We start from the raw sequence: 25,580 nt of genomic DNA, 5'->3' as shown, positions 1-25,580 counted from the left end.
ACATCAGTACCCTTGACCAAAGCCAAGGACCAGCACATCATCCAGATATCATGAACGAGTCATATGGCCCTCTTGTCCGCCTATGGGGCATACGCCCTTCTAAACTCCCAGGTGCAGGGGCACCGCCAGAAGAGCTCAAGGTTCTTCTCTCCTCGATTATTCTCGAAGCCTTGCCTTTTCTAAACTCCGTCCCTTCCGAGATCCCTTCCGTGGAGCCTGCTACGGAACTACAGTCCACAAGTGATCTCTGGAAACACAAGACAGTCAAAACATACGACGGGTCTGCCGCTTCTGTTCATGTATTCGAGCGTACTGTTGATGCTGAGACTCTTGGGGTTGTCGCGCAGAAGAACCCGGGGCTTGGGATACCACCTGATAAAGCGCAGTCAGAGCTTTGGGCGCTTCGGCGGAGTACTCATGAAGCAAAGAAAGAGAAGGGCACGGCAGATTGGGAAGAGTTCGTGAGATGTTTCAAGGAGAAGCACGGTGAGGCGGAGAAGACCTTTACGCCAAGCGTGGTGAGCTTTAAGCGACTACAGGAATGGGATTGCTCAGGCATTGAGATTCAGCTGAACGGCGAAACTTGGATTGACTGGACACTTCGTCGTGAAGAGTCGGTCCATGACCTTCCTGGCCCGTTGTCAAAGCGTGTCTTTCCTGTCCTACAAGCCACAGCTGCTGTTCGTGGACGCAAGGAGTTCCTTGTCGTTCAAATCGCGATCCGGGCCAGCGACGATGCAACAGACGTGGGTAAACACGGAGGCCCAATTCGGGCGGCTTACACAAGTGTTGAGAGGGTAAGAGAATTAGGCGATGGAAGCTTGGAATGGGTGATGGGGACAGCATCTGATGCGAAAGGCTTGGTACCCATGTGGGCACAGAAGCTAGGTCTTTCTGGGGCGATAGCTAAGGATGTCGGTATATTCATGGACTGGATTGGTAGGGAGAGATTGAAGGGGAAAGATGCTGAAGTTATTGGTGACGTTGAATAATGAAGGCCACGACGCTTGGGTAATACAGATGTTGGTCCTGCACGCGCGAGTGCATTCTATCATTCTAGCAAGAAACGAGCTATTCGTTGTAGGGTATTTGCATACGCTCAAATTGTAAATTCTTCGAGTCAAGATCGGATATATGGAATTATTTTGCTAGCTTACAAGGTCCCATTTGCAAGAAGCACACCTCAACAGTATGGAATGCGAGGCTAAGTACATCCTATTACTTACCTTACTTCCATATCAGACCGAGTGGAAAATGATTAGGTTTCGAGCTGTATAGGCAGGAACCTTAGAGCGAATCTCGAGATACTTACCTTGGTAGTAGGTAGGTGCTAAGGTAGGTATAGAAGGTAGGTGTTGTCCGTGTGTCAGAGGCTTCTCTTACCTCCTGTTCCTTGCTCTGAACCTCCAAACCTAGCCCCTTCCTTCTTTCACTCTTCGATAACAATTTCGGAGCATTTTCACTTAGAAGGAAACACCAACAGGCACCAGGCACCTTTCTATACCTACATGCCTTAGGGAAGGAGATGGGAAAGCCAAACAACCTAATAATCAAAATCTCATGGAGGCGCCACGTCTTCTGGCCTCTTTTCCCTTCTATCACCACCAGGCCATTCACATTCTGATGATCATCCTTCAGCGATACCTGTCTCGCTTCTCTTCTCAAGTAGGAAAACTCAATTTGCTTTCAACATGAGCCAGAACCGCCACCGATCAGCTCCTAAGGGAACTGGTGCACCTCTGTCGCCTCCTTCAAGTCAATCCTCGGCCAATTTTGCTTCAGCCTTCACTGCATCGAAACCTTTCCCTGATGTTGCGTATTCATCCACCCAAACAACACCAAATAGTCCAAAAAGTGAAGAAAATCAGCTCTTAAAACAAGCAGAGGCGCTCGCAAATATGCATTTCGAACTCAACCTCCATATTGTCTTCTCGCTTGCCAGTCGACTTGAAAAAGAAGTCCAGCAGCTCGTTATCCGCACCGCTGATGACCAAGAATTCAGACGCCAGAATGAAGAAAGGATGACGAAGATGATGATTGAGATCGAAACAGTCAAGGCTTACATGGCTCGCATTGGACATAATCGTGAACCTGCCACACGAGCGGACATCGAGAGGTTACAGCAAGCCATGAGTGATACCACAATGGAATGGAACAACCAACTGGAGGACGCAAGGACAAAAATAGATGAGATATCAGGTCGAATGCTTGACGCCTCGCGACGTGCAGGTGTTAGGGGCAATGAGGCTCCAACAAGCCCATCTCTACTTGGAATAGAAACAAGAGCAACGCGAAAGGCAAAAACAGATATCGCCTCAGGTGCCCACCATCAGCAGCGTAAGTCATTCTGGCCCGGGACCTTGAGACTTTTAAAAACTAACTTATGACGAAGCCCCTCCGAGCTCGTCGAGTCTAGAGTCACGCGTTAACGATGCAATCAACTCAACAAAACGCTGGAACCGCGAACACAAAACCACAAAAATGAGAGAGAATCAGTTTATCATTACCTACCTCAAGAAACAAGGGCAACGAGACCCGGTAATCGCCAAGCTACTGCTTCAAGCGATTCGCGAGCGCGCATCCAACACAAAGACAAAGACTAGCAGAGCAAAGAAACTACCAAGTCTCGAGGAAACTTGCCGCAATACATCGTGGCAAGATGTTATAGACTCAGCAACAGAAGTTCTTGTGGTCAATAAAACACTGACCCTCCAATTTCTGAAGCAAGCTTGAGTGGACAGATTAAATAGGACATTGGTTTATTTTGCCTGGAGCTTAACAAATCACTGTCAAGAAGGAGAAAGACATACAAAAAGAATGATCGATTCATGATTTCCATTTTCCAACAATGCCTGATATATATACATGGCCAGCGGGTAAAAGTGGAACTGACCCATAAGATGCGCGCTGCGCGCTGCGCGGCTCCTCCATTTTAGTTTCATCACCGTACCTACCTCAACTTTAATAAAAGGACATTTCGCATCATTTCCAAGCATCGACTTTATCAGTGCGATTTTGTACCCTTGCTCCCCCGCACTTCAGAATCATAAGGAACGAAGGATACGCTCAGTTTACACTCGTTTGAATTGAGCATCGTGAACTTCTTGAGCTCTCCATTTGCAGCATGTCGACACCGACACCAAAAGATGGCCAACCATCCGCAAAACCTCGTCTGAAGCTTAACGTTAGCCGGTCTTCCTCTTTCGTCGCTGATGCGAATGCGACACCTTCAGTCTTGGTCCCGGCTGGTCCAGCTGCTCCGAATCCAACTCCGACGGAAGGTCGCAAGGTGAAGCTCAAGATCGGAAAATCGCAACCCTCAACACCTGCGGAACAACCTCCAGTGAAGACGAAAGCTGGCCGACAACCTAAGCCCACACAGAAACTCGTCGAGAGCAAAAAGCGCGCACACGAAGAACTAGATGATGAGCTGGGCTCGGCGCATCCAACAACAAAAATAAAACTCAAACCAACGAAGTCAGGGCTCACTCCAACGGTCGTGGTGAAGCCAAAGGGACGCGCACCAGTACATCCGCCAGGAGATGGCTATGACTCAGAGGCGAGCGATCGAGAGAAGGATCCATCGATAGAGGAACAATTTGTCCTGAGGATGCTACCAGGAGAGCACTGTGACTATGTGCGCTCGTGCATGGAGAATGGCAAGATGGGCATTCCTCGGAGCCAGGGAGGAGCAGACATACAACTCAAATTCTTTGAAGAGGATTCTCGAAGGGCGGTCGTGTCAGTCAAAGGTCAGCCGTTTGCCGCTGTTATGGTGGACCTGCCTACAGTTACAGAAGCGATGAAGACATGGGATCGCAAATCATTCCTCAAGTCTGCAGACATCTGCCAAATGCTTCTGGTTTACCAGAAAGTTTCCACCGAAGCTGAAGCAAGACAAACACCTCTACCAAGTATGATCGACCAACACTTTAAATGGCCACACGGCCTAACACCGCCCATGCACGATTGCGTGAACCGGCGATTTGCCAAGACCATTAGTCGAAAGGAGATTGAGGATAAAGAAGCAGAAGTCGAACGTCTGCTCGCCGAGGATGCTAAAGCCGGTTCTACGCGTTGGGAATGGGTCGACGAGAGCAAAGACGAGGACGAGGACGCCGAGGGCGATATGGATGATGATGATGATGATGGTCGTATGGACTACTTCCAGAGCCAAGATGTATTCGGAGATGACGACCTTGCAGCCGATCTTGAGGCCGCTTTCGGGGAAATGGGCGATGAAACTCCCGCTACCGGTATGGATGCTCCAACGCCAATGACAACCACACAGGCCAATACACCCGCGCCGCTCCAAGATAGCATTGAGTCGGATGAGTCTGAGGAAGTTTCGGACGATGATGATGATGACGACGATGAGGACCTGGACGAGGATGCTCGAGCCCAGCGCGACGAAGAAAAGGGCGTCAAGTCTTTCATCAACGACCTGAAGAATCAGCTTGCCAGCAAGCAAGAAGAACTGGCCCGTACTACAAACAAGATCCTCCGGACTCGTATTGAGCAGACCATCAAGCAGCTCAGGGCAGAGATTGAGCTCAAGAACTCATCTATCGGTATCGAGACAGATGACTGATGAGGGAGTATAAATCACTCCATGGTGTATATCAGTTGCTAAGAAGGCAGCTGGGTTTGTGGTGGGTAGGCGGCGTTAAGGTGTAGCCCAAGATCTGGGCAAGCGGTGATTTGATTCTGGATTTGGGCCCTAATAAACATAACACATACCACATTGACTATTTCTCACCCAATTGCTAGTAAAGCTGCCATACATCACAAGATGCCCCATTGTGTGCTTGTTAACTGATTTGAAACATGATCTTATACACCAGCATGAAGATAAAGAGCCCAAACACACTTGAACACCATCTTTGTAATGCATTTTCATTGAATAAAACAGGAAGGATTGGTATCTCATCGCTATCCAAAATCAACGCCAACCAACACCACCTATGCTTGTGACATCCAGTGCGTCTTACAGTTATCCTCATGCTCTTTTGGGCTTTTTGCACAAGAGAAAGCATTCAATGAAAGAATGAAAATTTGTCTCTAGCTCACCAGTCGATCCCTGCCCAACCATAGGTTCCATCAACGTTGTGCCAGCCCCCATTTTCCATGCTATCCTCCCATCCCATCATCACGGCCAGTAGGCGGCACCCTGAAGCACTCACCGTGCAAACAATCTTATCGCTCGACTCCGATAGAACGGCTAGATCCATCATATACGCTCGACCGACGAGACTACGGAGTCGGAGCGTTTCTTCGGAAGGCGGTGCCATATGCCTGGCTTCTTCATTCACTCCATCGACATTCACTCCTGCTGGTGCTTCAGCCGCATTATTTTTGCTTTGGACACCAAGATTCCAGAAAAGGGGAGCAAAGAAACCGCCCTCCCAACCAAACGTGTTCTCAACAAAGTTATTAAGCGAATGATGATTGCCACTTGCGCGGGCAATCGCACCTTTTGAAGCTAGACGAATTCGATCTTGGGAAAGAATGGTATGAGAAAACTCAGGCTCCTCATGAACTGTGGGGTCGTCCGAAGCCAAGAGAGTGATATGTCGCCGTTGCGTGTTATCTTCCATTCCTGTATTGTTGTAGTATTCGTCCACATAACGGATGACTTGTTTAAGGTAGACATCAGCCGGGATATAGGTATCGCGATATTGAAATTCGAGTGGATGCTGGTCGCCATGACGAACGTGAAGCCCAATGATGGGTATATGCGTCATGAGACTGCCCTCAGTGTTGGCTTTTGCTTGAATTGCAGTTACACGCTCGTCGACATAAGCCTGGTCCTCATCACTCAAGATAAATAGATCCTCATATCCAATACGAGCCAGTTCGAAGAGATCCCGCAATCCATCCTCGGTTCCTGCAACTCGATGATTTTGGGCTAGCAACGCCGGGAATACCTCCTTAGCTGTCGCAGAGGAAACGACCAAGTGACGAGCTTGAAAAGGACAAGGAACCATGTGGTGTCGAGGAGGAGGACGACAGTCAGGGATAGGAGGAGCTTCAAAAATCTCGGTCCAGGGTCCGTAGGCCCAACGTTTATCCACAATGAAGAACTCACGGTCAAGTTGCTTTGCTAGTCCGTAGAAGGTCCATAGCATCATGAGTGTGTTACCAAGGCCAGCATCTGAGGATTCCAAAACAAAAGTCATGGTACTTTCGCACACCGGTTTATGCTTCAAGTGTTTTTTATCTACACCAACAAATTTGCCCTTGTTTTTGGCACGAATACCTTTGTAGGGTGCTAGAAGTCCTGATCTCTCAGCGTCATATACGTCGATATAGTATTCATCTTTGGCATCATAGTTGATGATAGCCTTTTCGGTGATCGGGGCCTTGCGATGAATATCTCTTGCCCGGGAAGAAACCTCTCGGCATTGACTGCCCATCTCTGCATATTGGTCCATAGTCAAGGGAAAGTCCCCGTTTGGTGGTATAAAGACACTCCACTTCGAGCGACCCTTGTTGTCGTTGATAAGAATGGGCGTGGGGAAATCTGGGAAGGCATCTTGGCCAACCATCTCAAACTCCTCTTGTCCAAAATAAGGCCATACTGCCGCTGGAATGGCATCTGGATTCTGAAAAGCCAATGCCACAAGGTATGTGATTGAGAGCAAGATACCAAGGAGAAAAAGCCGTCGAAAGACTCGGCTCGGTCGAGCAACCAAGATCTGGCTCGAGGTCCTCTTTGGGGGTCGAGGTACCAGAGCTGGAAGTGCTGGAGAAGCAGGTGGTGAAAAGAATAGGTGGTTGAAATTGAAACGGGATGAAGTTGATGAAATAGGCCCACGATCTTGGGAGCTGTAAGAGCTAGCTCGGCGCAGGTTTAGTGCTGGCGGCACGACCAGCATCTTTGATTGAGTTGGACCAGACATCATGGGATTGTTGGGAAATGAAGCTGACGCGGGAGAATCAAGCAATATGGGAATAGAATTGCTAGTCGAGAACCCAAAGCTGTTGCTCTGGAATTGCGAATGTAACGATGAAGGATCCGGTAGACGACAAACCAGGTCGAACAGAGCGGATTGGGCTGAAAGAAAGGCCTAAGACTGTTTGCTTTGCTTTGCCTATCTGTGAAACACGATAAAAAATTGCCCGTAATTTTTTAATGGCAATAGGAAGTGTTCTCAAACGGGACGCTTTGGATTCCTTGTAAGCAAACGAAGGTCTCAGTGGATGTTGTTCATCTGGCTTTTGGTAGACCTAGAGGGAAGCCAGCCGTTGAAGTCACCCTCCCAATTACACGCAGAAGGCAGTGATATATGTCCGAAGATAGGTAGTAGAGTCAAAACCTGAATGGGCGAGTAGCCAAATGCTCGGAATAAGACAAAAGATAGAATGTAAGGAAAGGAAAGGAATGTGTAACGAATCGAATAAGAGCTCAAGTTGCGAGTGTAGACATCGAGCCTTGGACCTGCACTGCAAAGAACAAGAGAAGAAAGATCCCCTTGGGGCACAAAGGAAAGGAAAACAAGAGTTCTAGATTTTAGACGCTGAGGATATGAAATTCATCGGATCATGGACTTGAAAAGAAGACGAAGACCAGATGGGGCTCGACCCACGACAAGGAGTACCCTGCGATGGGAAGCAACTCCGAAGCAACGCCTGCTACGGGATGCTTTGAGCATGGATACCAGTAAAACATCAGACCAGGGAGGCATAGGTACCTACTAAGGTAGAAAATGTACAAATGCATGGGCTACCTTAGGTACTACCTAACCTACTAACCTACCTATGTCAAAGGGTATGTACGTATCCGGACAGACGAGAGCTTTACACTTATCGCAAAGCCATAATATAAGCAGGAGGGCAAAGTATGGTTTAGTTTCCTTCAAATCGTATCACCTCCATACTCATCAAACTGTATATCATCCCGTTCCTCTGGCCATTGAAAAGAGGAAACATCGCAAGCTAAGCTTAGTCCGACAGTCGTGTCGCACTGCGTGGGGTTCTTCAAAGACAGCGAACAAAGCAACGCTAGGGTTTGGCGATGATTTACCTCAGGCTGATTACGCGGGCAGGGGCACAATATGCTGTGCACAAAAGTACTTGCCGCCATGTCATCATAAAATCAACAGGAAACATATCGCGTTCCGGTTGCCGACGATCATCACATGGGCCATCAGATCTTGCGCCGTTTAAGCTGGGAGCTGTTACAGATGCTTGGGAGACAGCCAACTATGTGGCAGTGCTTCACACAAGCATTGAGGGGATGAAATGGCGATGGGCTTACAGGCTGCCCATCAATCGCCAGACAAAGGCTGTCAACGGGATGTGGTGGCTAACAGCCGAAACAGCTATGCTACTCTTCCTACGTGATACTTTAGCTCAAAGCGCTTCCAGCCCTTTCATTCGCGGATTCTTCGGTCTTTGACCATTGTCACCAGCTAATAAGCACCTCTTACGAGGTCCGAGAGTTTCTCCACCCTAGTCCGCGCTTCTGCAAGGTACAGCTCCTTGCACGTCTTACTGGTACAGGGGCAGAGAAAGAAAAGCAAATAATGCTGGGGTCTCCCGGGTTTTCGCTAATTTCAGACCTGTTTCAGATTAAGGAGTTTTAAACAGTCAAGGCCAATGAGAAAGAGTTATTCTCATAACCATTCAGCTTCCTGCCCGTGATAAGTGAAAGGGCCACATGAAGTCAACCCAACCAAAAACAATACGACAAGAAACAGCGAACGCTCCCCGATGTTTCGAAGACGCATCCTTCATGGGGCTGAGTAAACCGATCATGTCAAATTAGGACCGGGAGCTGATAGAAACGATATGCCGTGCAAGCGGCCGGAAGCTTCTTTCTCCTCGTGTTTTATGTTTGTATGAGAAACAATCTCGGGCCCCAGCACGAGATTAGGATTGTGCGAAGTTGTTTGACTCTATAGTCGTGCCACTATAAAGCCTAGGGCGCCGTAGAGGATTTAATGCGATGTGCTTTATCGGGGTGCTTTGTTGTTCTAGTGACCTCGGGGCTTTGGCCTGTGTCTCAACTCAATGCAAATGTGAAGCACATCACAACCAAGTTAGTATCTTGAGGGCTCTAATCACATAAAACCTGATACATCAACTTACATGTCACATCTCTCATCAATATTCAAGCTCGAATCTCAGAGTTTCTTCATTCTTATCTCTCTGTCTCATGTTTTTTCGTTCCCCATCATTAACTACCTGCAACAGCCAAGTGCCGCATCCTGTTGTTGCTGTCAAATCTCCCGCTCTCAACTCATCATGGTATAAGTACATAACTAGGCTCTCGTCCCCAAAGAATAAAGTAAAACGAAGGTAACAATGCCCTGTCAGAACGGTGGTTCCCCGCTTCCTGGCACAAAGAAAATTGTTCACAAAACGCAAAACGGGCTCTACGGTTCGCTGTTTCTCACCAAGTCCCTGAAACAAACATAAAATGCGGCCGCTTGCATGAGCCAAGGGCGGAATGTCTTCTTCATCCTTCCGTTTCCCTTTCCTCTCGCCCAGCGACAAAAGAAAGTATAATCGGGTATAACGCAAATAAACCCCCTTTTCCCGCAAGAAACAATGCCAATTTCCATAAAACGCCTGTATGCTCAATAAGTCTCCGACCCGGTTTACTCCAGAAAGGGGGCGTTATAATGAATTCCTCGGCTTTGTATCAACTTCTATGCCTCTGCCGGCATGTCTTTCCGCTCCTCAGGGGGATTCGGCGTGGGAGTTCGTCGTAAAGGCTCAAAGTTGGGTTCTGCTAAGGAGTCCATCTTCTGTCCACCCGCCAAGCGTACGCTACCTCGCTTGCCACGTACCACCTGGCCTCTCTCAACCCGATCTTGTAGCATCTCGTCCAAAAGGTTATTCATCTCGTCAACGCCTCGGGTTCGCTTCTTTTCTACCTCCACTGGCTTCACGCCGATGGCTACTTCAGGATGGCCCTCTTGTTGAGGAGGCGGAGAACGAGGCTCAACAGTCGCTTCGGCTGTGTCGCGTGACCGTGCTGCACTTCTCAAAGCAGCCAACATCCTATCTTTATCATCAAGTCTTGCTCGAAGATCTGCTATCTCGGAATCTTTTTCCCGCAAGGCAGCAGATACGCTGTGATCTTCTCCGACCATAATAGCTTTGTTCGGGGCCGCAAAACCCACGGATGCCCGGCTAGAGCTTGCGCGACGTGCTTGAAGAAGACGCTTTTCCAACGTCGCAATATATCGATTCTTGTCTGCAAGATCGGCTTGTAGGGCACGATTCTGAGCCGTCAAGGATGCTGTGCCGTCACCAAATTCACCTGCACTGTCATCTTCAGCGTCTCCAACATCATCTCCGATCTTCTGTCCACCACTAGATCGACGGCCGATTGTCGAAGATGCCGATGTCATAGATGATGTACGTTCCATCAGCGGTTTGCCACCTACAGAAGTGGCAACTGACGAGCGAATTGATGCTGGCAAAGATATCTGCGAGAACTGGGAAAACCGGGCATATTGACCGAGAGAGCTTATTGACCCGTTCGAATTGACACCGATGGACTTTGAGCTGAGAATGAGGCGGTTCAGATGGTCGATTCGTTCCTTCAGGGCTGTCCGGGCGAGTTGCATCTCAAGAATTTGCTCCTCATGTCGCTCCGCAGCCTCAGCTTCTCTGGCTTTCTCTTCCTCTTCGTTGTGTATCTTTTCTTCCTCCACCACTTCCCCCTTGTTCTTCTTTGCCTGAGACTCAAGTTGCTGGCGCAATTCCGAGATTTCCATGCGATAGCGCTCAAGCAGAACTCGAGCTCCGCCTTCGCCGCCTGCTCCAAGAGCTTCCTCGGCCTTCTTTGCATGGCTAACGATATTATTCTTGGCTCTCGAGGCAAATTTGAGGGTATTAATCGTTTCCAGAGTGTGATTGTTGGCCAAGGCCGCGCTATTACCAGCTCCGATCTGTATCGTGCAAAGAATACTCACTAGAGAATTCCCAGATAAAGCTCCCTGCAGCAGCCGAGTGAGTTTGCTATCACGATATGGAAGATGCTTCCCTTCCTTGTCTGTACCCTTTGCTTCTTTCTCCTTCCACTCTGAAAGTTTTGAAATAACCGTGCCCAGGGTGAGCAGACTCTTGTTGATATGAGCACCTTCTTGTCTACGCTCTTTAGATTCAGCGGCCTTCTCGGAGCCAGCCAGGTCGATTAAGCTGAGTGTTGATACTCGCACGCCACCAGGCAAAAGGCCAGACCGCTTACCCTCGCCCGCAACTGAAACACCTGGTATTCTCTCCCGAGACTCCACGACAATTTGAACGACTGCGTGGCTTCGTGAACTTCGAGCGTTGAACTGTGTACTGGCGGTTCTTCGGGCTTGGTCGCCTCGTGCAATGACTCGCAGAAGCTGCGTAGGGCTCTGGACGATCTCCTCCTTCAGCGGGGTAGCATACACACCGCGCTTGCTGTCTTCACGTAGTTTAATTTCTTCTTGCTGTGCACCCCCTCCAACGCCGTTCGCAATGGGCATACTTAATAAATCATGGATTTTTTCATTGTAAATCTCCAGATAGCTGACTCTCAGCAAAAATTCCCGTGATGGTGTTTCTCGGATGTAAGAAAAGATATCGGTGATGGCAAGTGGAATCACGCCTGGTGATGAAGCGGTTCCTTGCATAGAAAATGTCTTTCCGGTGCCGGTCATACCGTACGCAAAGACAGTACCATGGTAACCCTCCATAACTCGTCGGACTAGCCGTTTCGCAATATGGTCGTATACTCTGGAGTTATTGTCATGTGTCGTGAAAACATTATCTAAGATGTCAGTCTAGGTATGACTTCATTTCCTTGGGTACATACCATAGTAATGGTCACCGCCATCCTTCCCTCTGAACGAGATGAGCGACTTGCGCCCATCCACCATCCACTCACCCTCAGGGCTCCCGTTGTTTCCGTTAGCGTCTGGTCGAACCCTGACACTTACAACGACATTCCCCTTCCCATCATGTTTTGATGCTCGCTTGTCATTTGAGGTATCAGGTTTCTGGCCCGATCCTTCCGCGGGGTCATCATATGTCGTAGCTGATGTCGAGTATGAATCTTGTGCTGAAGAACTACGACTTTGAGGTGGTGACGCAACACTGATCAAACCGTCTGACATGCGTACACTCGTAATCGACTTTCCTTCCCCGCTACCATTAAGGAAGCTTGGTGTGCTCGAACTCAGCGTGCTGTACATGGATTCCTTTGCGACCTTTGAGGGCTTCCTTGTCGATCGGGGTTTGTCTGCGGCCCTCGGACTAGGCGGGACGCCGCTGCTCGAACGTGTATCTCCCCTGGGCGGTTGTGGGAAAGAGTTGATGCTGACACTCTTGCGGAGAGTTTTTCCGGGACCATTAACACCAGAGCCAGTCTTTGGCTGTGGGAGTGCGGCTGACGGTGCCGGGCCTGGGGGGACTAGGCTCATTGTCGACGGTGTTCGAAGACCGGATCGGGGTGTGCCCGGGGCTGATCTGATCGAGGCTGTGGGCGAGGGGATATTTCCTGTACTCTTGCGCGTCTTGCTCACTGGCAAGGCCGGCAGTGCCATATTGGGAGGCCCGACTGAAGGCCGAGACGGGCGCGGTAACGTTGTCGTCATTGTAACTTAAGATCGAATGTGCAACAGAAAAAAAGCAATACAAGGATTTGGATGCGCGCAGGCTCAAAACCGGAGGCCTGGAGCTGTAGCTTTTTTAGACGTCCTGAAAGGCCGGTCAGTCCATTAACAAAGTTAACTGGAAGACAAGGTCGGACGGCTTCGCTCGATTAATGTCACCCTCGAAGGTTTGAGCGTCGAATGTAATATCAGGAGAATGTCGCAAAATGTGTGGATTCTAGTCTTTCGAATGATGGACTAGTTTGGTTGATCAAGGGAGTAATAGATCGGTGGAACGCGGGAAGCTGCGCGAAATCGGATGTATGTATGCCTCTCAAAAGTGGTATCGACTTGGCTGTATATTGTCAGTGACCAGAGAAGGGACGCAATAGCGCATAATAGTGTAGAGACTGTCGCTCTAGCCAGCACAATGAAAGAAAGAGATCGATATTGGAAATAAGCACTTTTCAAAGGAAAATAAAACCGCCAGCAACGTATTTGGCCGTTGAATCCTTTGAGTAGATGATTGAAATGGAAAGGGGGTGGCATATGAGAGAGTGTTCCAGGTGCTGTCTTCGAAGTAGCAACGCGACAGGAGAAGAAGTGAACCCTTACCCTTGACAAAAAGCAAACCACAGAGAACAAGGACAAGCAAGGCTAACGTTAGTGTACCTCGACTAGCGTGGCGGGTAGCCTTGGTTGAGCACGGTGACGATGCCAGCCTCTGACCTCTTGCGTTGCAATAATCGAGACCGGGAAAAGACACAGACCAAGACCGGAACAAAGCGGGCAGTCGACTGCGAACTGGAGATCGTGGACCGAGTCTTGATTCAAGAGCTAGCAGACAGTATTGGCACAGAAGAGAGTGATAAATGGAGTCTGGCGTCGATGTTTGCAGCTGAGAAGAACAAGGGCAAAAGCCAAAAGGAGAATCGGTTTCAGTAATATTGTGTATGCATGACACAGACACATACAGCTGAGATTACCGTGTGAGGTGCCGTGTTTGCCTTGCCCAGACCAATGTTGATGTGGGGAGAAAAGAAGTGAAAGAAGTCTTCGAGGTCAGTCGAGTTTGGGGTGGAGGTAAATGGCTAGACAACTGGGATGGAGGTTCTAATGCAGTCCCACCACAGGCGAGGCGCAAGCACAGAGAAGAAGTTGAGGGAATGAGTGGCGTGACGTATAAAATAGAGACAAGGGAGAGTCTTGAGAAAGGGTTATCAGACAAGAGCAATAAGAAAAGAGACATATGACTCCCACAGAATCGAAAGGAAGAAAGTAAAAAAGGCTTCGATCCAGAAAATGTCGAACGCGGTAGAATGGCGGGTGAGATGCCTACCTCAACGTGCCTGGGCTGGAAACGGCCCGCTTGAGCACCTAACAAAGCACTTGGGATTTTAGAGGGCTGGTACACCAAGTTGGGGACTGTTGCGTTCCAACTGAAGCGACCATAGCACTAGGTAGCGTGGGGGTGTTCAGTAAACCTTAAAGCCTATGGATCTACAGTATGGCTACCAATGTTTGTTTGATAAATCAGTAGATGTTTATCGTGGATGAGATCCCAGACATGGTGTCCTCGGAGACCTTTGAAGCATCTAGATTGGATGCGAGCATGCATCCTGTGACCGCAAGGGCTTTGAGGTGCCGCTGCAATACTAGAGCAAGGACTGTAATTACGATATGCAAGCCCAGGTCACGTCGTCGAGTAACATGGCATGCTAAAAAGTCGATTGGCCCAGGGTGCACGGTCTAAAAAGTCCCCCAGTCAAGATAATGAGCTCAACTTCAGGGGACGAGCCAATCAGAGTGTCTTACCTGGACGCTTGAGGATATCTTCCCCGGCTGGTCTTGTAGTCTACGACCATTGTGGTTAGACTGGGGGACAGAAGAAAACATCATCAGGCTGGCCATCATAATGCTGCTGTTAAGTCTGTTGTACCAGTAAAGATCCAGGGAACACGGATCATTCTCAGAACTGATATCCCTGACCCCCTCTTCTCATCAAAAGGAAGGGCCATCCAATTGTTATACATGGACTCGAATCTAAACATTTTCTCTCGCATAAGATTCCTCTACTAATGCAATAGCATGCACCAGGTAAGATGCTAAAAGGACGGCCTGGAATTTGCCCTTATTAACAACAGAACAATCCACAAGGTCGTCGGGTTACGGGTAACTGCGTCGTCGATCGCGCCGACAGTCATGTACCGACCCCAGCTGTACCTTAGTATCTGCCTGAAGGGAGCTTCTGGCTGAAATCACCCACTTCCCCCTCAATTGGGTCCTTGCGAGGAAGCTACGGCACCTGTGATTTAGCTCCCGGCATCCGAGCAACCTCAAACAGCTAACGCAGGTACTACCGCTTGTGCCTGGTTGGAATAGAAAACTTGGTCCAGAAATGGAGGCTTGTTTCGATTATCATCATATTCTAAGGTAAAGTAGATATGATAGTACATACCTACCTTAGGTAGTGGACGTATGTAGGTAGGTACTGGGTTCGTACCTACCTACCACTGAACGCAGTAATTGCACCACTACCTAGATTGGCGTTAGATCTTGCCCAAGGATCCAATGTTTGCTCACGAGCACTAAGATCAGTAAAACTTTTATGTTTCATATCCAGCTCCTTGCTTTTGAGCTGGAAATTCTCCATCATTAGAATTCCAAGCCTTTTTTTTTTTTTCTTGTTTGGGTGTTGTCTTAACATGGCGCACGCCAATGTTCCCTCCTTGGCGTATCACATATGTATCCGCACCTACTCCGTATCCATTGTTATAACTTACCCATGGATAAGGTACAGCGTAAATAGTAGATTGCCCAAGCGTCGTTGTCTCAACTTCTCGATGGCGTCGACTCCTTGCACCACGACTTGCTCCCCTGCCAACCTCCGAGGGCATCATTGACCTGCTCCCAACCCAGCGCGGCAGCTTAGCCTCAAGTTGGTCATAACAGCCGGTCGCCCCTTTCCGTGTAAGGATTGGACCCTTCGCAATGTTTTTTGCTCCTTGTTGGCGGAGCGCTATTACCAGCTCCTTCGAAATTCGATCGTATCAACGACAGTGGCACCTACCAAGAAAGGCATCTTCGGATGTGGCAGATCCCACATCAGACGGTGATGAGTGTCGTCTTTGTCGACTCGTCTCCTGCACTCCGTAATGTCTTATTATTACTTATGCAAAGCATGCATTGGGGACTTCAACCTTGGATTGTCCATGAGGTGATCCAATGAACCTCACGTACTCTGTACAGCTAACTCCATACTGTACCTGCATACATCTCCCACAGCGGGTCCCTTTATTCAAGATTTGCAAATTCCATGGAGCGGAGTGTCTTAATAATGATACCCTTACCGAGAAGGCCCCCACTGCCCAGCTTATAGGTAACTTGTTCTATAGACAAGGGAGCTTGTAGGTGTCGGTCAATGATTAACAGCCTACGGAGTAGAAATCACAAAAGCGTTGATCATGAACACAGCGTCTTGCACGCAGGCCTTGTCGAACAACATGAGACTCGATGGTACATCAGATCGCAGCAATCCTAAACTCGGATACCATATGGAAGGGACCCAATTCATACTCAAACAAAATAATGGTGAGAAATTGGAAAGAAATATTCTCAGTGGGATGGCGCATTCCGTCACCAGTTTTCAGCTTTTGCCTTGTCCCGATGTTGTGGGAGCAAACTCTATGCCATTCCGGCAGGTTCGTCCATTATTGGTCTCAACATCAGATACCATAAACTGCAATTTATTTGTCCCCTGTGGTCGTCCATTTTGCATGGCTCATCAGCAGGCTTCCAGGGACCCTGGTCTGTGCCCCTTTCACGGTTCACTGAGGCCCCACTGCTCCATAACTGATAGTGTGGTTGGCCACAAGCTTCGTGTAGGACTTAACTTTATCACAGAATTACAAACCATTTCTAGCTGCACAACTTATCACATCGGTAGCATGTTGCTTGAACATCAATGGTGGATAGTGATAGTCCTGCCGATCAGCTGAAAACGTGATTCTTGCGGATTTACTACATGCCCGACTAACATGCTGTCAAGCCTGTCCAAAGGATAAAAGCAAGCACTTGCAAGGGTATTCTCGCTTTTACCTATCCTCCCAATGTGACAGCCTCGTTCACTTGCTTCAGGGTTGCACTATCAACGGTTCTTTGACGGCCGTTGCACCCGTCTTAACGAATCGCTCACTCAAGGCTCATCTCGCTCCTGGTACCACAAGGGTCTTCTCCGCCTATCATAAAATCTCGATGGGACGTGGATTATCACTGCAACTCCCAGGTGAACATCGCATTGGTCTATTCTGTGGAGATAATTTCCTTGTACCTCACAATATGCTCTCAGGCTCTCTAAAAGCTGAGTTCTGAGCTCCTACGACTTTTGTCAACTGCATATGCATGATGATTTGTTACCAACTACGATAAGTGAACTTCGATGATAATGTGCCAGTACCTACTTGGTCATGCCACCACCTCAGAAGGTTGCTGAGACAGAATTGGCTAGACGCAGCCCATCTACAAATTGTTACTCCATGAACTTGCCAGTCTGGATGACTGCGTCAGGCTCGCTAGGATCGTGCCCACTCAAGATCAACACTGCATATGCAGACTCTTCCCTTTTCTTACTCGTTAAAAGCCTGGCCTGGTCTGATCTAACATCGTCTTGCTTTTGTCTTTCGTGCCAGCATGGCTAAGCCACATCCAGGTGGAAACCCCTCGCTTGTCTCGCTATTCCCAAATGACAATCCCGGTTCAAAGCTCGATAACGAATGAGCAGCTCATACCTGATGACTTTAAGTCCTAGAATAGGCATGAAGACAGCAAACATTCTCTTTTAATGAACGAGTTCTCGTGTATGGCAAGCAAACTTTCCAGGGTTCAGATAAAAATGCATATGCTAGCCGGCTTGATCTCGAGCTCGTCTTGAGAACATATATCTTTCTTCGTATGCATTCTATCATGAAGTATAAACAGACGAAAGGTCCAAATCCTCAAAACATTGTTTGACGAACACCTACCCTTGCTCTTGCCTAACCAGAGCGTCAGCATTACATAGATTCAATGCCTGTCAAGCGTTCCCTATCACAGTCGGATCACAATTCAATCACAACTGTCACACTTGGAAGCATCTCCACTCCAATCGGATGTCTCATTGTGAGCGCACTTCATGCATGGTCGTATAAGTACCCTGCTCATATTAAGGTGCCAGCAACGACTGCAGAACACTCCGTACAGAGTACTTATCTGTTCTATTGCGGGCCACATATTACCGTGTATGATCATTTAGACTTGTTGTTGTTGGTAGGTCAATCAATTGGAAAGCCTATGTTTATGACTCGAGTCCATATGTATTAATACAGAGCGTGTCTTCCCCCTTGATACATCACAGAAGTCCGTTATCTTTGCTTGAAGCAAAGGTGCCAATGAGTATCAGAATTAGCTTTCCACGAGTAACACCATAGTCTCATGCGCCAAAAAAACTAGAAATCGAAAAACAATGCCGTATAGATTTTGCCGCATCGTGTCAACCTCCCAATGCTCTCAATCCTCTTCCTACGCTTCCCGTTTCAAAAACTTCCACGACGCCCAGCCCTACGGCTTCTCCTAAGACCCAGTACCATTCAACTCCCCAGAAATCCTTCCACCGCGGTCCATAAAGCCCACCACCTTCAAAGCGTTCTTTTAACCAGCTCTCTGGCCCTTCTCCCCAACGCGTTCGCCGTAGGGAGTCTCGAACCCAGTCCACGGTAGCGGTCGCCAGCTTCAGATGCCGGCCATGACCTGGGACTGATATTCGGAGGCCAGATGGTGTTGAGGTTAAGCGTGTAAGTGTTGGGGCGCCTCCACCGCCACCAGCAAGATGAATAGCATTGTGGCCGCCCACAGCAGAAGCTGTGCCTGAAGCAAACCGTGAGACATGGTGAATGGATGTCAGCGTCGTTCGGTTTTCTGGCCGAATATCGAGAGTACTTTCTGGTGTTGAGGGCGTTGAGCTTGTCAGAAAGCCTGCACGAATAAGCTCGTCGGCCTGTGTGTTCTCCAGTGCACCCTTATACAGTATCTGCGTAGTTGGGTTCTCTTTCAGAAAGGCTTTGAATGATTTCCTCGTCACTTCATGTAGTGGCGCTTTGTCTAGCATCTCATTGTAGTCCATCATCTCTATCAAGGCTTCACCTCCTCCTCCACGTCTCTCAACTCTGACTCTGCGCACTACGCCATTCATCGCTAATTCTGCAAGTTCCCGTTCAACTTTCCCTGGTGAACTAAGAATAGCATTGAGATGGCCTACGGTAACTAGAGGTGCCATTGTCGCGCGGTAGTTGAGAATCTCAGCAGTTCGTGTTGAGTTGAAACCTGCTTGAGGCACGGGACTGAACATCCGAGCACGGATGTACCGCATCGCTTGGACGACATCTCGTAATGTAAGTTCTTGCTCCAAAGCCTTGGTTAGGCCGATGTCGTCGAGTTTGTCATAGAATAGATCATTGTCTTGATGCTTGGACTTGGAGGTCGCTCTTCGCGGAGTTGAGTCAGAACGTTGACGAGAGGGCGGTGATTGCTTTAGAGGCTTGGCAATTCGACCTGGCTTGCCGAATATAGACCTTATGGTTTGTGGCATGTTGGGTGACTAGGTTTTGATGGCAGAGTAACGTTGTCAAATACAATATCTGAATAAGTAATTCTTGTTCAATGTCATACGCCCTTTGATTCGGGTGGCGAATTGGTGGGGAACTGGAGGACCCGACTCTCCGAACTCTGGTGAGAGGCTTATTTCAAAGGAAGGATCAGGTACCCATCGATGTAAAGTCCTGGACACTCATAAGAAAAGAAAACTCAAAGACAGTGAGAGTTTCAATATGCAAGTCAATTTGATGCCTATCCAACTGCCAAACTAAAAAATAAATTAAATAAATTAAAATAAATAAAAAAACCAACACCGGACTAACGCTTCAAGTTTCGTGCGTGCGTGGTGATCCTTTAATAAATCCCATCTTCTCAGATTTCATGGAAGAAACGAAGAGCTATTAATTTACACATATCGTAGGCCAATCGAGCTCAGCCCGCTGTTGTCAATATGTATGAAGTGATAGCACTCATCCTCTCGCTTGTCAGCTTCAGTGATATCCTTAACAGCTCTCTTCCAATTTCTGGTTCCTTCTTCTGGATTCTGTCCCACTGCTCTCGATCCATCAGCCAAACCACACAGTCACGCTCCACGACAGCAGTTGCAGTTCGATCTGTTTCGGAGAAGAAAGGCAACTCGCCGAGTGTCGTTCCGGCCACGATACTCTCGCAAAGCCAGCCCTGAGGAAGATCATACTCAGCACGTACAATACCACGTTCCACCAGGTAGAACCCATTGGCTGGCTCTCCACGTCGGAACAGAACAGTCCCAGCAGTTATCTCCCGCCGAGAGAAGTAAGAGGCTGCTGGAAACCAAAAGTCCTCATTCTTATCACTCAAGCCTTGAAAGACCTGGAGCATAAGACGAAGGGGCTCCTTGAAACTTTGCCACTTCTTCGGCCGTTGTATTTCCACGCTGCTCAATGCATCGCGAGCGGCCTCAGCAAGGTGATTACGACGCGGTGAATTGAAGGGTGGATCGAAGGAGGAGAAGCCAGATGATTTGTTGGAAGGCACGTCCAAATTCTGCGCGGAGTGTGCCGATATCCGCCTGAGGGAGTTCAACTCTTCCTGTCGGGCGTATAGAGTCTTCAGAAGTTCATTTTCGCAGCTCTCAAGAGCAGAGTTCAGATTTGGCAGCATCATGACCTCGATACCATCATTTCCAAGTCCGACAGCTCGTAGGTTGCGACCAAGTTGAGTTTCCGAGTCCACGCCACTCAACACAAGGACGACATCCTTGTTATCAAGTAAGCGGCTGATGGTGTTGAAGGCCTCACCAGCGGAATAGTCGAGTCCAGTAACGTGCCACATGTCAAGAATCAGGAACTTGATGGGTTGCTTAGTGAATGTGCTGTCCTCCAATAGGCCCCGAATTTTTGCCTCCACGCTGACGATAGTCCCAAAAAAGAGATAGCCTGTAAGCTTTATGATATAAATCTGTCGACCGACCTCATGCAGGTAATGATGCTGAGAAGGATTGCGTCGCACAGTGGAGGAAACAATATCTCCCGAGTAGTTTCCACGAATGGCTGACACACGAGAGGTCTGTAGAACCAAGGAAACAAATGCCAGTAGTATGCCAACTCCGATACCAACGACAAAGTCATGGATGCCCATGACAAGAACAATGACCACGACAGTCAGATACTCTGCCAGCTTGAGCTTCTTTCGCGGAAGCCACAGAGCCTCAAGCAGTAGCTCGAACCCAAGATCATAGATTAGAGTGCCCACCATCATAACGGGGATGAAACCAATGAGTGATGGACCAATGACCATGACACCAAATGTTGCTGCGGCCAACATATAACCTGCAAGCCGGCTATTACCCCCAGACCGCATGAAGAAAACTGTATTTGCATAGACCAAGTAATTTTGAATACTACCAAAACAGCCGGACAAGAAGTTGGAGTAGCCATGCAATCTTAGCTCCTTGTCAAGATCAGCATGATCCTCGCCACAGTTTAGAGCTAAGGCAGGGACGTTGATGGGGACATGCAAAATGCCAAAGAATGTCAATGCAAGCATAGCAGGCACACATTCGATGACTGCATCCCAGCGTACAAGTTTGAACTCTAGAAACAGGTGGTTAGCCTGGTAGTGAAACCAGGGAAGAGGGTAATTGGACTCACTGTATAGGGTGTAAAAGTACCACCATGGCTCCCCAGAGGGAGGCCCCTCAAAGATCCAGCCATGGTCGCGTAGTACATCAACGTCCAAAGAATCCAATGCAAGGACAAAGAAATAAAAGATGAGGGGTATCGCGAGAATAAATAGGGGGAGGAAGAATTTGGATGTGATCTTAGACTGGCCATAAAAGAGAACAATGGCGAGAACTAAGGGAACGGCCCAGAGAGGGACGGTGGCCGGGTCAGCGAGCTGTTTGAGAGTGTCGAGGTTGTACTGGAGGCTGCCATCTAGTCGAGCGGAAACCTCGAATCCAGTTGCGATCAGGAACCAACCGACACCTCCAATACAGCCAATGAGAATATGCCTAGGAATAAATCCCACCATGTAACCGACTTTGAATCGTCCCATCAAATAGAAGACGAGACCTGTCATCATGGAGCTGAAACTAAATGACACGATTGTGGTGGCGATCACAGCATCAGGGTTGTCTTGCCCGACAATATCAGTGATCTTTGCAGCCATATTATGAAAGAAAGGAACCACTTCAATCTAGGAGGATGGTTAGCAGATATTGATTGACTTAGTCTAGGGGTGCGACTGACCAGCTCCGAGCCAACAGCACCCTTAAAGATACTGCCAGATGAAAACGTTATTTGCGAAACAATAGTGCTAACATAGAAAACAGAAATTCCAGCAGATCCCAGGTGAGAGAAAATTGGCTTCCCTAAAGGGAAGAGGATCATTCCTAGGCTTGTTAGATGTCATGCATAGACTTTGAACTATAAAACATACCATATGATAGAGCATCCAAGATATTGAGAAGCAGACCAACAGCAACAGCGGGTAGACATGAAGTCGGTGTCACGACCACATTATTCCAAAGCGCACGACGATCCCACTTCTTGGGGTTGATAGCGACGGCCACTCCTTTGGAAACCCTTTCTTCCATCTTATTGCCGACTTCCGCAAGACCACTGAACCATGGTCGTTTAGTCTGAGGCTTTTGACCCTCGAGGTCAGAGTATGACCTCCGGCCACCGGATGTTATCCGAGTGAGCAGAGGGGTCTGCTCCGTAGCATCCTCTGCGTGTGCAACTCGAGGTTGCTCCCTGTCCGGTCGACGTGCGTCACCATTTGGCTCCTCATCCTCGACTTGTGGTTGGTTTGGCGCAATCGATTGGGGAGGAGATCGCTTTAGGAGGTTTGCCAGTACGGACGGTCCCGCATCCGCATCAGTATCGTCATCGTGGCCATCTGGAGACGGCGGCTCGGAAACTTCGAGGATTGTTCTGGAGGAGCGGGTGTTGTCGGCCGTAGATGAGTCATCGATGACCTCTGAGTCAATTGAGTCCTGGTAAGAGACCCTTGCACGTTGGAGGACGGTCGAACTCTGCTGTGTCTTGGGGTCGGAGAGCAAGTAATTCGCAAGCTCTGCAGTATCCTGCCGAACAGATAAAGCGTTCTGAACACTATCAATTGGTGCTGTTGTAGATGGAGGAATCAGCCGAAAATGCGGGCAGACGAAGAATAGGATGTGACATACCTAAGCCGTCTCGCACAGAACCATGGATGAAAGATCTGATAGGTTCTCTGTGAGCTGCAGAGCTAGAGGACGGTCTTGCAGCAATTGGGACATGGGGGCTATGGCCATGCTGAACAGGAGAAGTTGAAAGCTCGTCGCGTTGCAATTGAGCTTGCTCGTTTTCCGATTGTGAAGCAGCACTCAAAGCCCTTCTCCTCCACGGTGTAAAATTGAGCGGCGACGACATCGTATCGACTTTGGGCGGCTGCAAAGGCACTTATGAGCGCGGGTTGCAGCTCACTTCAGCACTGTTGCATGAGCGATACACAAGGCCGATGGTCGACTATCTTTCAATGTTTCTTTCTTCTTCTGCTTCCCTCCGAAGTCCAAAAACAAGGGAAATTTAAGCAATTGTGAGCGAGACAATCAACATTCCAAGTGAAGCTTTCACGATAAAGAGAGATGGCGAGGATTTCGTAGGGAATGGAGTGACGAATGCCAACCGCAACCCGACGCAACGCAGCCGCAGCGTAGCGTAGCGCAACTGAATGGCCAGGGCGATCAGAGCGATGTGGGTCTCATCATGACACTATCAAACTTAAGGCTCATACGCCCGCATTGAGTTTTTCACAACCAGTCAGTTTATGGGATGAAGAGGCAACAAATGCGTGAAAAACACGCAAAAGTTTAGCTTTACCGTCGCCGGCCAATAAACGAACGGCTTAAATATGGCATGTTTCCATTAATTTCTCATTATAGTGATGCGCTAATGCTACTAGAATCAGGCTTGATCTTCGCATAGAGCAGAAGTATCTGTTCTAGAATCCTTGTCATGAGCCATGAACTGCATGTCCTGCAGCTTTTTTTTTCTGCCCGTCCATCTGCACAGGCGAAAGATCCGCTTGGACTGCCCTAGAACCCACTGACAATCGCCAAGCCTAAAAACATGTCAAACTTGGTCGTAACGGCCGCCGAGACTCGCCGGACGGGCCGAGTTGGTTAGCGCAAGGGGATGTTGAAGTGAGAAATGATAGGACGCCAATGGTGAGATACATAAATCCTGGATTCGTGTTTACGTAGTACGTGAGTATCCTCTTGCCAATGAGGATCTATTCCTAATTGTGCATCTGTCTATGGCCCAGGCACGATTAAGAGTCTGTAGAGGTATCTACATTTGATGTTTTTCCAGCTTAGGCATGATCATAGAAAGAAACTTAAGGCATTAGGTCAAGTGCCTCTTTTCCTTGTAATCAAGTAGATCTTATGGCCATCCCATTTGGTTGTCCTGAGGATGTGTATCTCCTCACCAAACATATGATGTCTTAAGGTTCCACCATCACTACAACTTTGAGGGGCAAGCATTGCGGAAGACATTATGCATTCACATTATCCATTGAAAAGTGATGGACAGCTTGGACCATTGTATTGGAAAGTCAAAGCTCTCCGTGGCTTGCGCACTACATTAAGCTACGAGTAGCGAATTGATGTTTACGAGAAATGAACATGAACGAATGCGATAAATTGACATGTGATCTTATAAATATTTATGACGCAGGGTATAATACTAGAAATAATATGCGACCATCAAGCTCCCTATCACTTGTTCTGACCCCGCTTTCTCTTATCCAAGCTTATGCAAATAGCCCTGTGCAATGAGTCTCTCAACGTCCCCTTGGCGTACATAAAACTGACTGTTCTTGGTCAATGTTATAGCCCTGATTCCATGGTCAGTTCATCGCATGAGACGCAAGTGATGTTGGTATTGCGCAACTCACCCGTACTCTGTTTGGATTTCACCTGCATCCTTGAGTACTCGCACGTCGATGAACAGGTCTCGTGGCGGCTCTAGGCTCCCCGTAAGGTCGATGTCTGTCCATTGCCCCTTGTAGGCTGCCAACAGGTCGCTGTACTGTCTAACATATTCCTCCTCTTGAGGGCTGAGACTACTCTTTGATGCATCACTGCCACCCGCGCCGGAAGCACTCGCAGGATCCCGTACTTGTTGCCCAGACAGATCTACCACGTCTGATCCATTCCATACCAATTCTTCAAGCTTATCTGTCCGTGTCCGGTGGTAAGCGAGCAAGCAACGCTTGTTCCTTCGCATCGAAAGGTGGTTTACTAGCAGAGTGCAAGCAATATCTTGGTCGGCGCTTGGATCAAATGAGCCTTGAAACGGCTCAAGAAGTTCTGCAACATCTTTGTCCAGGTCTCTCACTTCTCGCGTCACCGCTCGAACAATTTCGGTCTGGTAAGGAGGCAGATGGGTCAAATTTTGGGTTCTTTTGGCATGTTGGACCTGTCGTCTATATGTCAGATCTGTGTCAGGGGTATATGGACAAAAGGAATACCAGCTTGTTGCCCAAATCTCCATACATGATGCAGCTGGTCCAGGTCTATGTGCTTGTACAGTATCCTGTAAGCTGTTCTCGTGTCTGTCACATTAATCAAGTAAGGGAAGTGATCGAGGATGATTGAGGACTGCCAGGCCGAACTATGTTCCAGGCAATGACATCTTCACTTTTGTTTTGAGCAGAAGAATTGTTATGTCGCGTTAGTAACGTAGAGGCAGTTGACCGCGACTAACCTACGTTAGCGAGCTGCATGGACACGCGCGACAAGTCGAGTTTTACCCCGCTGTAATATGGCTTAAAGCGATACGATTCATTAAGGTACCTGCCTACCTAGGTATCAAGGTTGGTGCAGGTGGTTGTTATTTG

General features: G+C 48.4%; 10 protein-coding genes across 14 annotated transcripts; 4 read left to right on the top strand and 6 right to left on the bottom strand.

Annotated features, from left to right (window-relative positions):
• Nucleotides 1–50: 50 nt before the first annotated feature.
• FVEG_01124 (hypothetical protein) lies at nt 51–992 on the top strand (the record flags this gene model as incomplete). Its single annotated transcript, XM_018887916.1, has 1 exon — nt 51–992. The coding sequence occupies one exon, from the start codon at nt 51–53 to the stop codon at nt 990–992; it is 942 nt and encodes a 313-aa protein (XP_018743734.1).
• Nucleotides 993–1,691: 699 nt separating this feature from the next.
• On the top strand, nt 1,692–2,733 carry FVEG_14782 (hypothetical protein; the record flags this gene model as incomplete). The annotated part of the gene is made up of 2 exons (XM_018903767.1): nt 1,692–2,337; nt 2,393–2,733. The coding sequence occupies 2 exons, from the start codon at nt 1,692–1,694 to the stop codon at nt 2,731–2,733; spliced, it is 987 nt and encodes a 328-aa protein (XP_018743735.1).
• A 218-nt stretch (nt 2,734–2,951) lies between these two features.
• FVEG_01125 (transcription initiation factor TFIID subunit 7) lies at nt 2,952–4,842 on the top strand. The gene has a single exon (XM_018887917.1). It carries the CDS (start codon nt 3,125–3,127, stop codon nt 4,589–4,591), a length of 1,467 nt encoding a protein of 488 aa, XP_018743736.1. The 5' UTR covers nt 2,952–3,124; the 3' UTR covers nt 4,592–4,842.
• A 140-nt stretch (nt 4,843–4,982) lies between these two features.
• On the bottom strand, nt 4,983–7,547 carry FVEG_01126 (hypothetical protein). The gene has a single exon (XM_018887918.1). It carries the CDS (start codon nt 6,903–6,905, stop codon nt 5,067–5,069), a length of 1,839 nt encoding a protein of 612 aa, XP_018743737.1. The 5' UTR covers nt 6,906–7,547; the 3' UTR covers nt 4,983–5,066.
• Nucleotides 7,548–9,090: 1,543 nt separating this feature from the next.
• On the bottom strand, nt 9,091–13,851 carry FVEG_01127 (centromeric protein E). 2 transcript variants are annotated; one of them, XM_018887919.1, is made up of 3 exons: nt 13,197–13,851; nt 11,804–12,936; nt 9,091–11,758 (listed from the first exon to the last, which is right to left on the bottom strand). In XM_018887919.1, exons 2-3 carry the CDS (start codon nt 12,582–12,584, stop codon nt 9,657–9,659), a joined length of 2,883 nt encoding a protein of 960 aa, XP_018743738.1. In that variant the 5' UTR covers nt 12,585–12,936; nt 13,197–13,851; the 3' UTR covers nt 9,091–9,656. The 2 variants fall into 2 exon arrangements, with proteins under 2 accessions (XP_018743738.1, XP_018743739.1); XM_018887920.1 differs by lacking the exon at nt 13,197–13,851 and having other exon boundaries at nt 11,804–13,146.
• FVEG_14783 (hypothetical protein) lies at nt 13,296–13,526 on the top strand (the record flags this gene model as incomplete). The annotated part of the gene is made up of 1 exon (XM_018903768.1): nt 13,296–13,526. One exon carries the CDS (start codon nt 13,296–13,298, stop codon nt 13,524–13,526), a length of 231 nt encoding a protein of 76 aa, XP_018743740.1.
• A 263-nt stretch (nt 13,852–14,114) lies between the features above and the next one.
• Nucleotides 14,115–15,478, bottom strand: FVEG_01129 (hypothetical protein; the record flags this gene model as incomplete). Its single annotated transcript, XM_018887921.1, has 4 exons — nt 14,115–14,248; nt 14,397–14,436; nt 15,093–15,119; nt 15,365–15,478. 4 exons carry the CDS (start codon nt 15,476–15,478, stop codon nt 14,115–14,117), a joined length of 315 nt encoding a protein of 104 aa, XP_018743741.1.
• A 2,400-nt stretch (nt 15,479–17,878) lies between these two features.
• Nucleotides 17,879–19,298, bottom strand: FVEG_14784 (hypothetical protein). Its single transcript, XM_018903769.1, has one exon. It carries the CDS (start codon nt 19,201–19,203, stop codon nt 18,109–18,111), a length of 1,095 nt encoding a protein of 364 aa, XP_018743742.1. The 5' UTR covers nt 19,204–19,298; the 3' UTR covers nt 17,879–18,108.
• A 131-nt stretch (nt 19,299–19,429) lies between these two features.
• FVEG_01130 (hypothetical protein) lies at nt 19,430–23,537 on the bottom strand. Of its 2 annotated transcripts, none has more exons than XM_018887922.1 (5): nt 22,882–23,537; nt 22,131–22,820; nt 21,941–22,083; nt 21,341–21,887; nt 19,430–21,283 (listed from the first exon to the last, which is right to left on the bottom strand). In XM_018887922.1, the coding sequence occupies exons 1-5, from the start codon at nt 23,105–23,107 to the stop codon at nt 19,641–19,643; spliced, it is 3,249 nt and encodes a 1,082-aa protein (XP_018743743.1). In that variant the 5' UTR covers nt 23,108–23,537; the 3' UTR covers nt 19,430–19,640. The 2 variants fall into 2 exon arrangements, with proteins under 2 accessions (XP_018743743.1, XP_018743744.1); XM_018887923.1 differs by having other exon boundaries at nt 22,131–22,800.
• Nucleotides 23,538–24,361: 824 nt separating this feature from the next.
• FVEG_01131 (DNA replication complex GINS protein PSF1) lies at nt 24,362–25,577 on the bottom strand. 3 transcript variants are annotated; one of them, XM_018887925.1, is made up of 4 exons: nt 25,494–25,577; nt 25,212–25,442; nt 24,636–25,159; nt 24,362–24,575 (listed from the first exon to the last, which is right to left on the bottom strand). In XM_018887925.1, the coding sequence occupies exons 2-4, from the start codon at nt 25,236–25,238 to the stop codon at nt 24,482–24,484; spliced, it is 645 nt and encodes a 214-aa protein (XP_018743746.1). In that variant the 5' UTR covers nt 25,239–25,442; nt 25,494–25,577; the 3' UTR covers nt 24,362–24,481. The 3 variants fall into 3 exon arrangements, with proteins under 3 accessions (XP_018743746.1, XP_018743747.1, XP_018743745.1); XM_018887926.1 differs by having other exon boundaries at nt 24,365–25,159; XM_018887924.1 differs by lacking the exon at nt 25,494–25,577 and having other exon boundaries at nt 24,365–24,575; nt 24,636–25,441.
• Nucleotides 25,578–25,580: the final 3 nt, after the last annotated feature.

This window comes from Fusarium verticillioides, chromosome 1 (assembly GCF_000149555.1).
Source record: "Fusarium verticillioides 7600 chromosome 1, whole genome shotgun sequence".
Lineage (NCBI taxonomy): Eukaryota > Fungi > Ascomycota > Sordariomycetes > Hypocreales > Nectriaceae > Fusarium > Fusarium verticillioides.
This window is presented reverse-complemented; position numbering and strand designations above follow the sequence as displayed.

Excerpts from the sequence above, each read along its gene's own strand:
- FVEG_01125 (XM_018887917.1), top strand. The coding sequence starts at position 3,125 with ATGTCGACACCGACACCAAAAGATGGCCAACCATCCGCAAAACCTCGT.
- FVEG_01126 (XM_018887918.1), bottom strand. The coding sequence starts at position 6,905 with ATGATGTCTGGTCCAACTCAATCAAAGATGCTGGTCGTGCCGCCAGCA.
- FVEG_01127 (XM_018887919.1), bottom strand. The coding sequence starts at position 12,584 with ATGACGACAACGTTACCGCGCCCGTCTCGGCCTTCAGTCGGGCCTCCC. Across the intron at positions 11,759-11,803 it reads TGGCGGTGACCATTACTATG|ATAATGTTTTCACGACACAT; the intron begins GTATGTACCCAA and ends CTGACATCTTAG.
- FVEG_14784 (XM_018903769.1), bottom strand. The coding sequence starts at position 19,203 with ATGCCACAAACCATAAGGTCTATATTCGGCAAGCCAGGTCGAATTGCC.
- FVEG_01130 (XM_018887922.1), bottom strand. The coding sequence starts at position 23,107 with ATGTCGTCGCCGCTCAATTTTACACCGTGGAGGAGAAGGGCTTTGAGT. Across the intron at positions 21,888-21,940 it reads GTGCTGTTGGCTCGGAGCTG|ATTGAAGTGGTTCCTTTCTT; the intron begins GTCAGTCGCACC and ends CCATCCTCCTAG. Across the intron at positions 21,284-21,340 it reads GTACTTTTACACCCTATACA|AGTTCAAACTTGTACGCTGG; the intron begins GTGAGTCCAATT and ends ACCTGTTTCTAG.
- FVEG_01131 (XM_018887924.1), bottom strand. The coding sequence starts at position 25,234 with ATGGAGATTTGGGCAACAAGCTGGTATTCCTTTTGTCCATATACCCCT. Across the intron at positions 24,576-24,635 it reads GAAATCCAAACAGAGTACGG|GGCTATAACATTGACCAAGA; the intron begins GTGAGTTGCGCA and ends CCATGGAATCAG.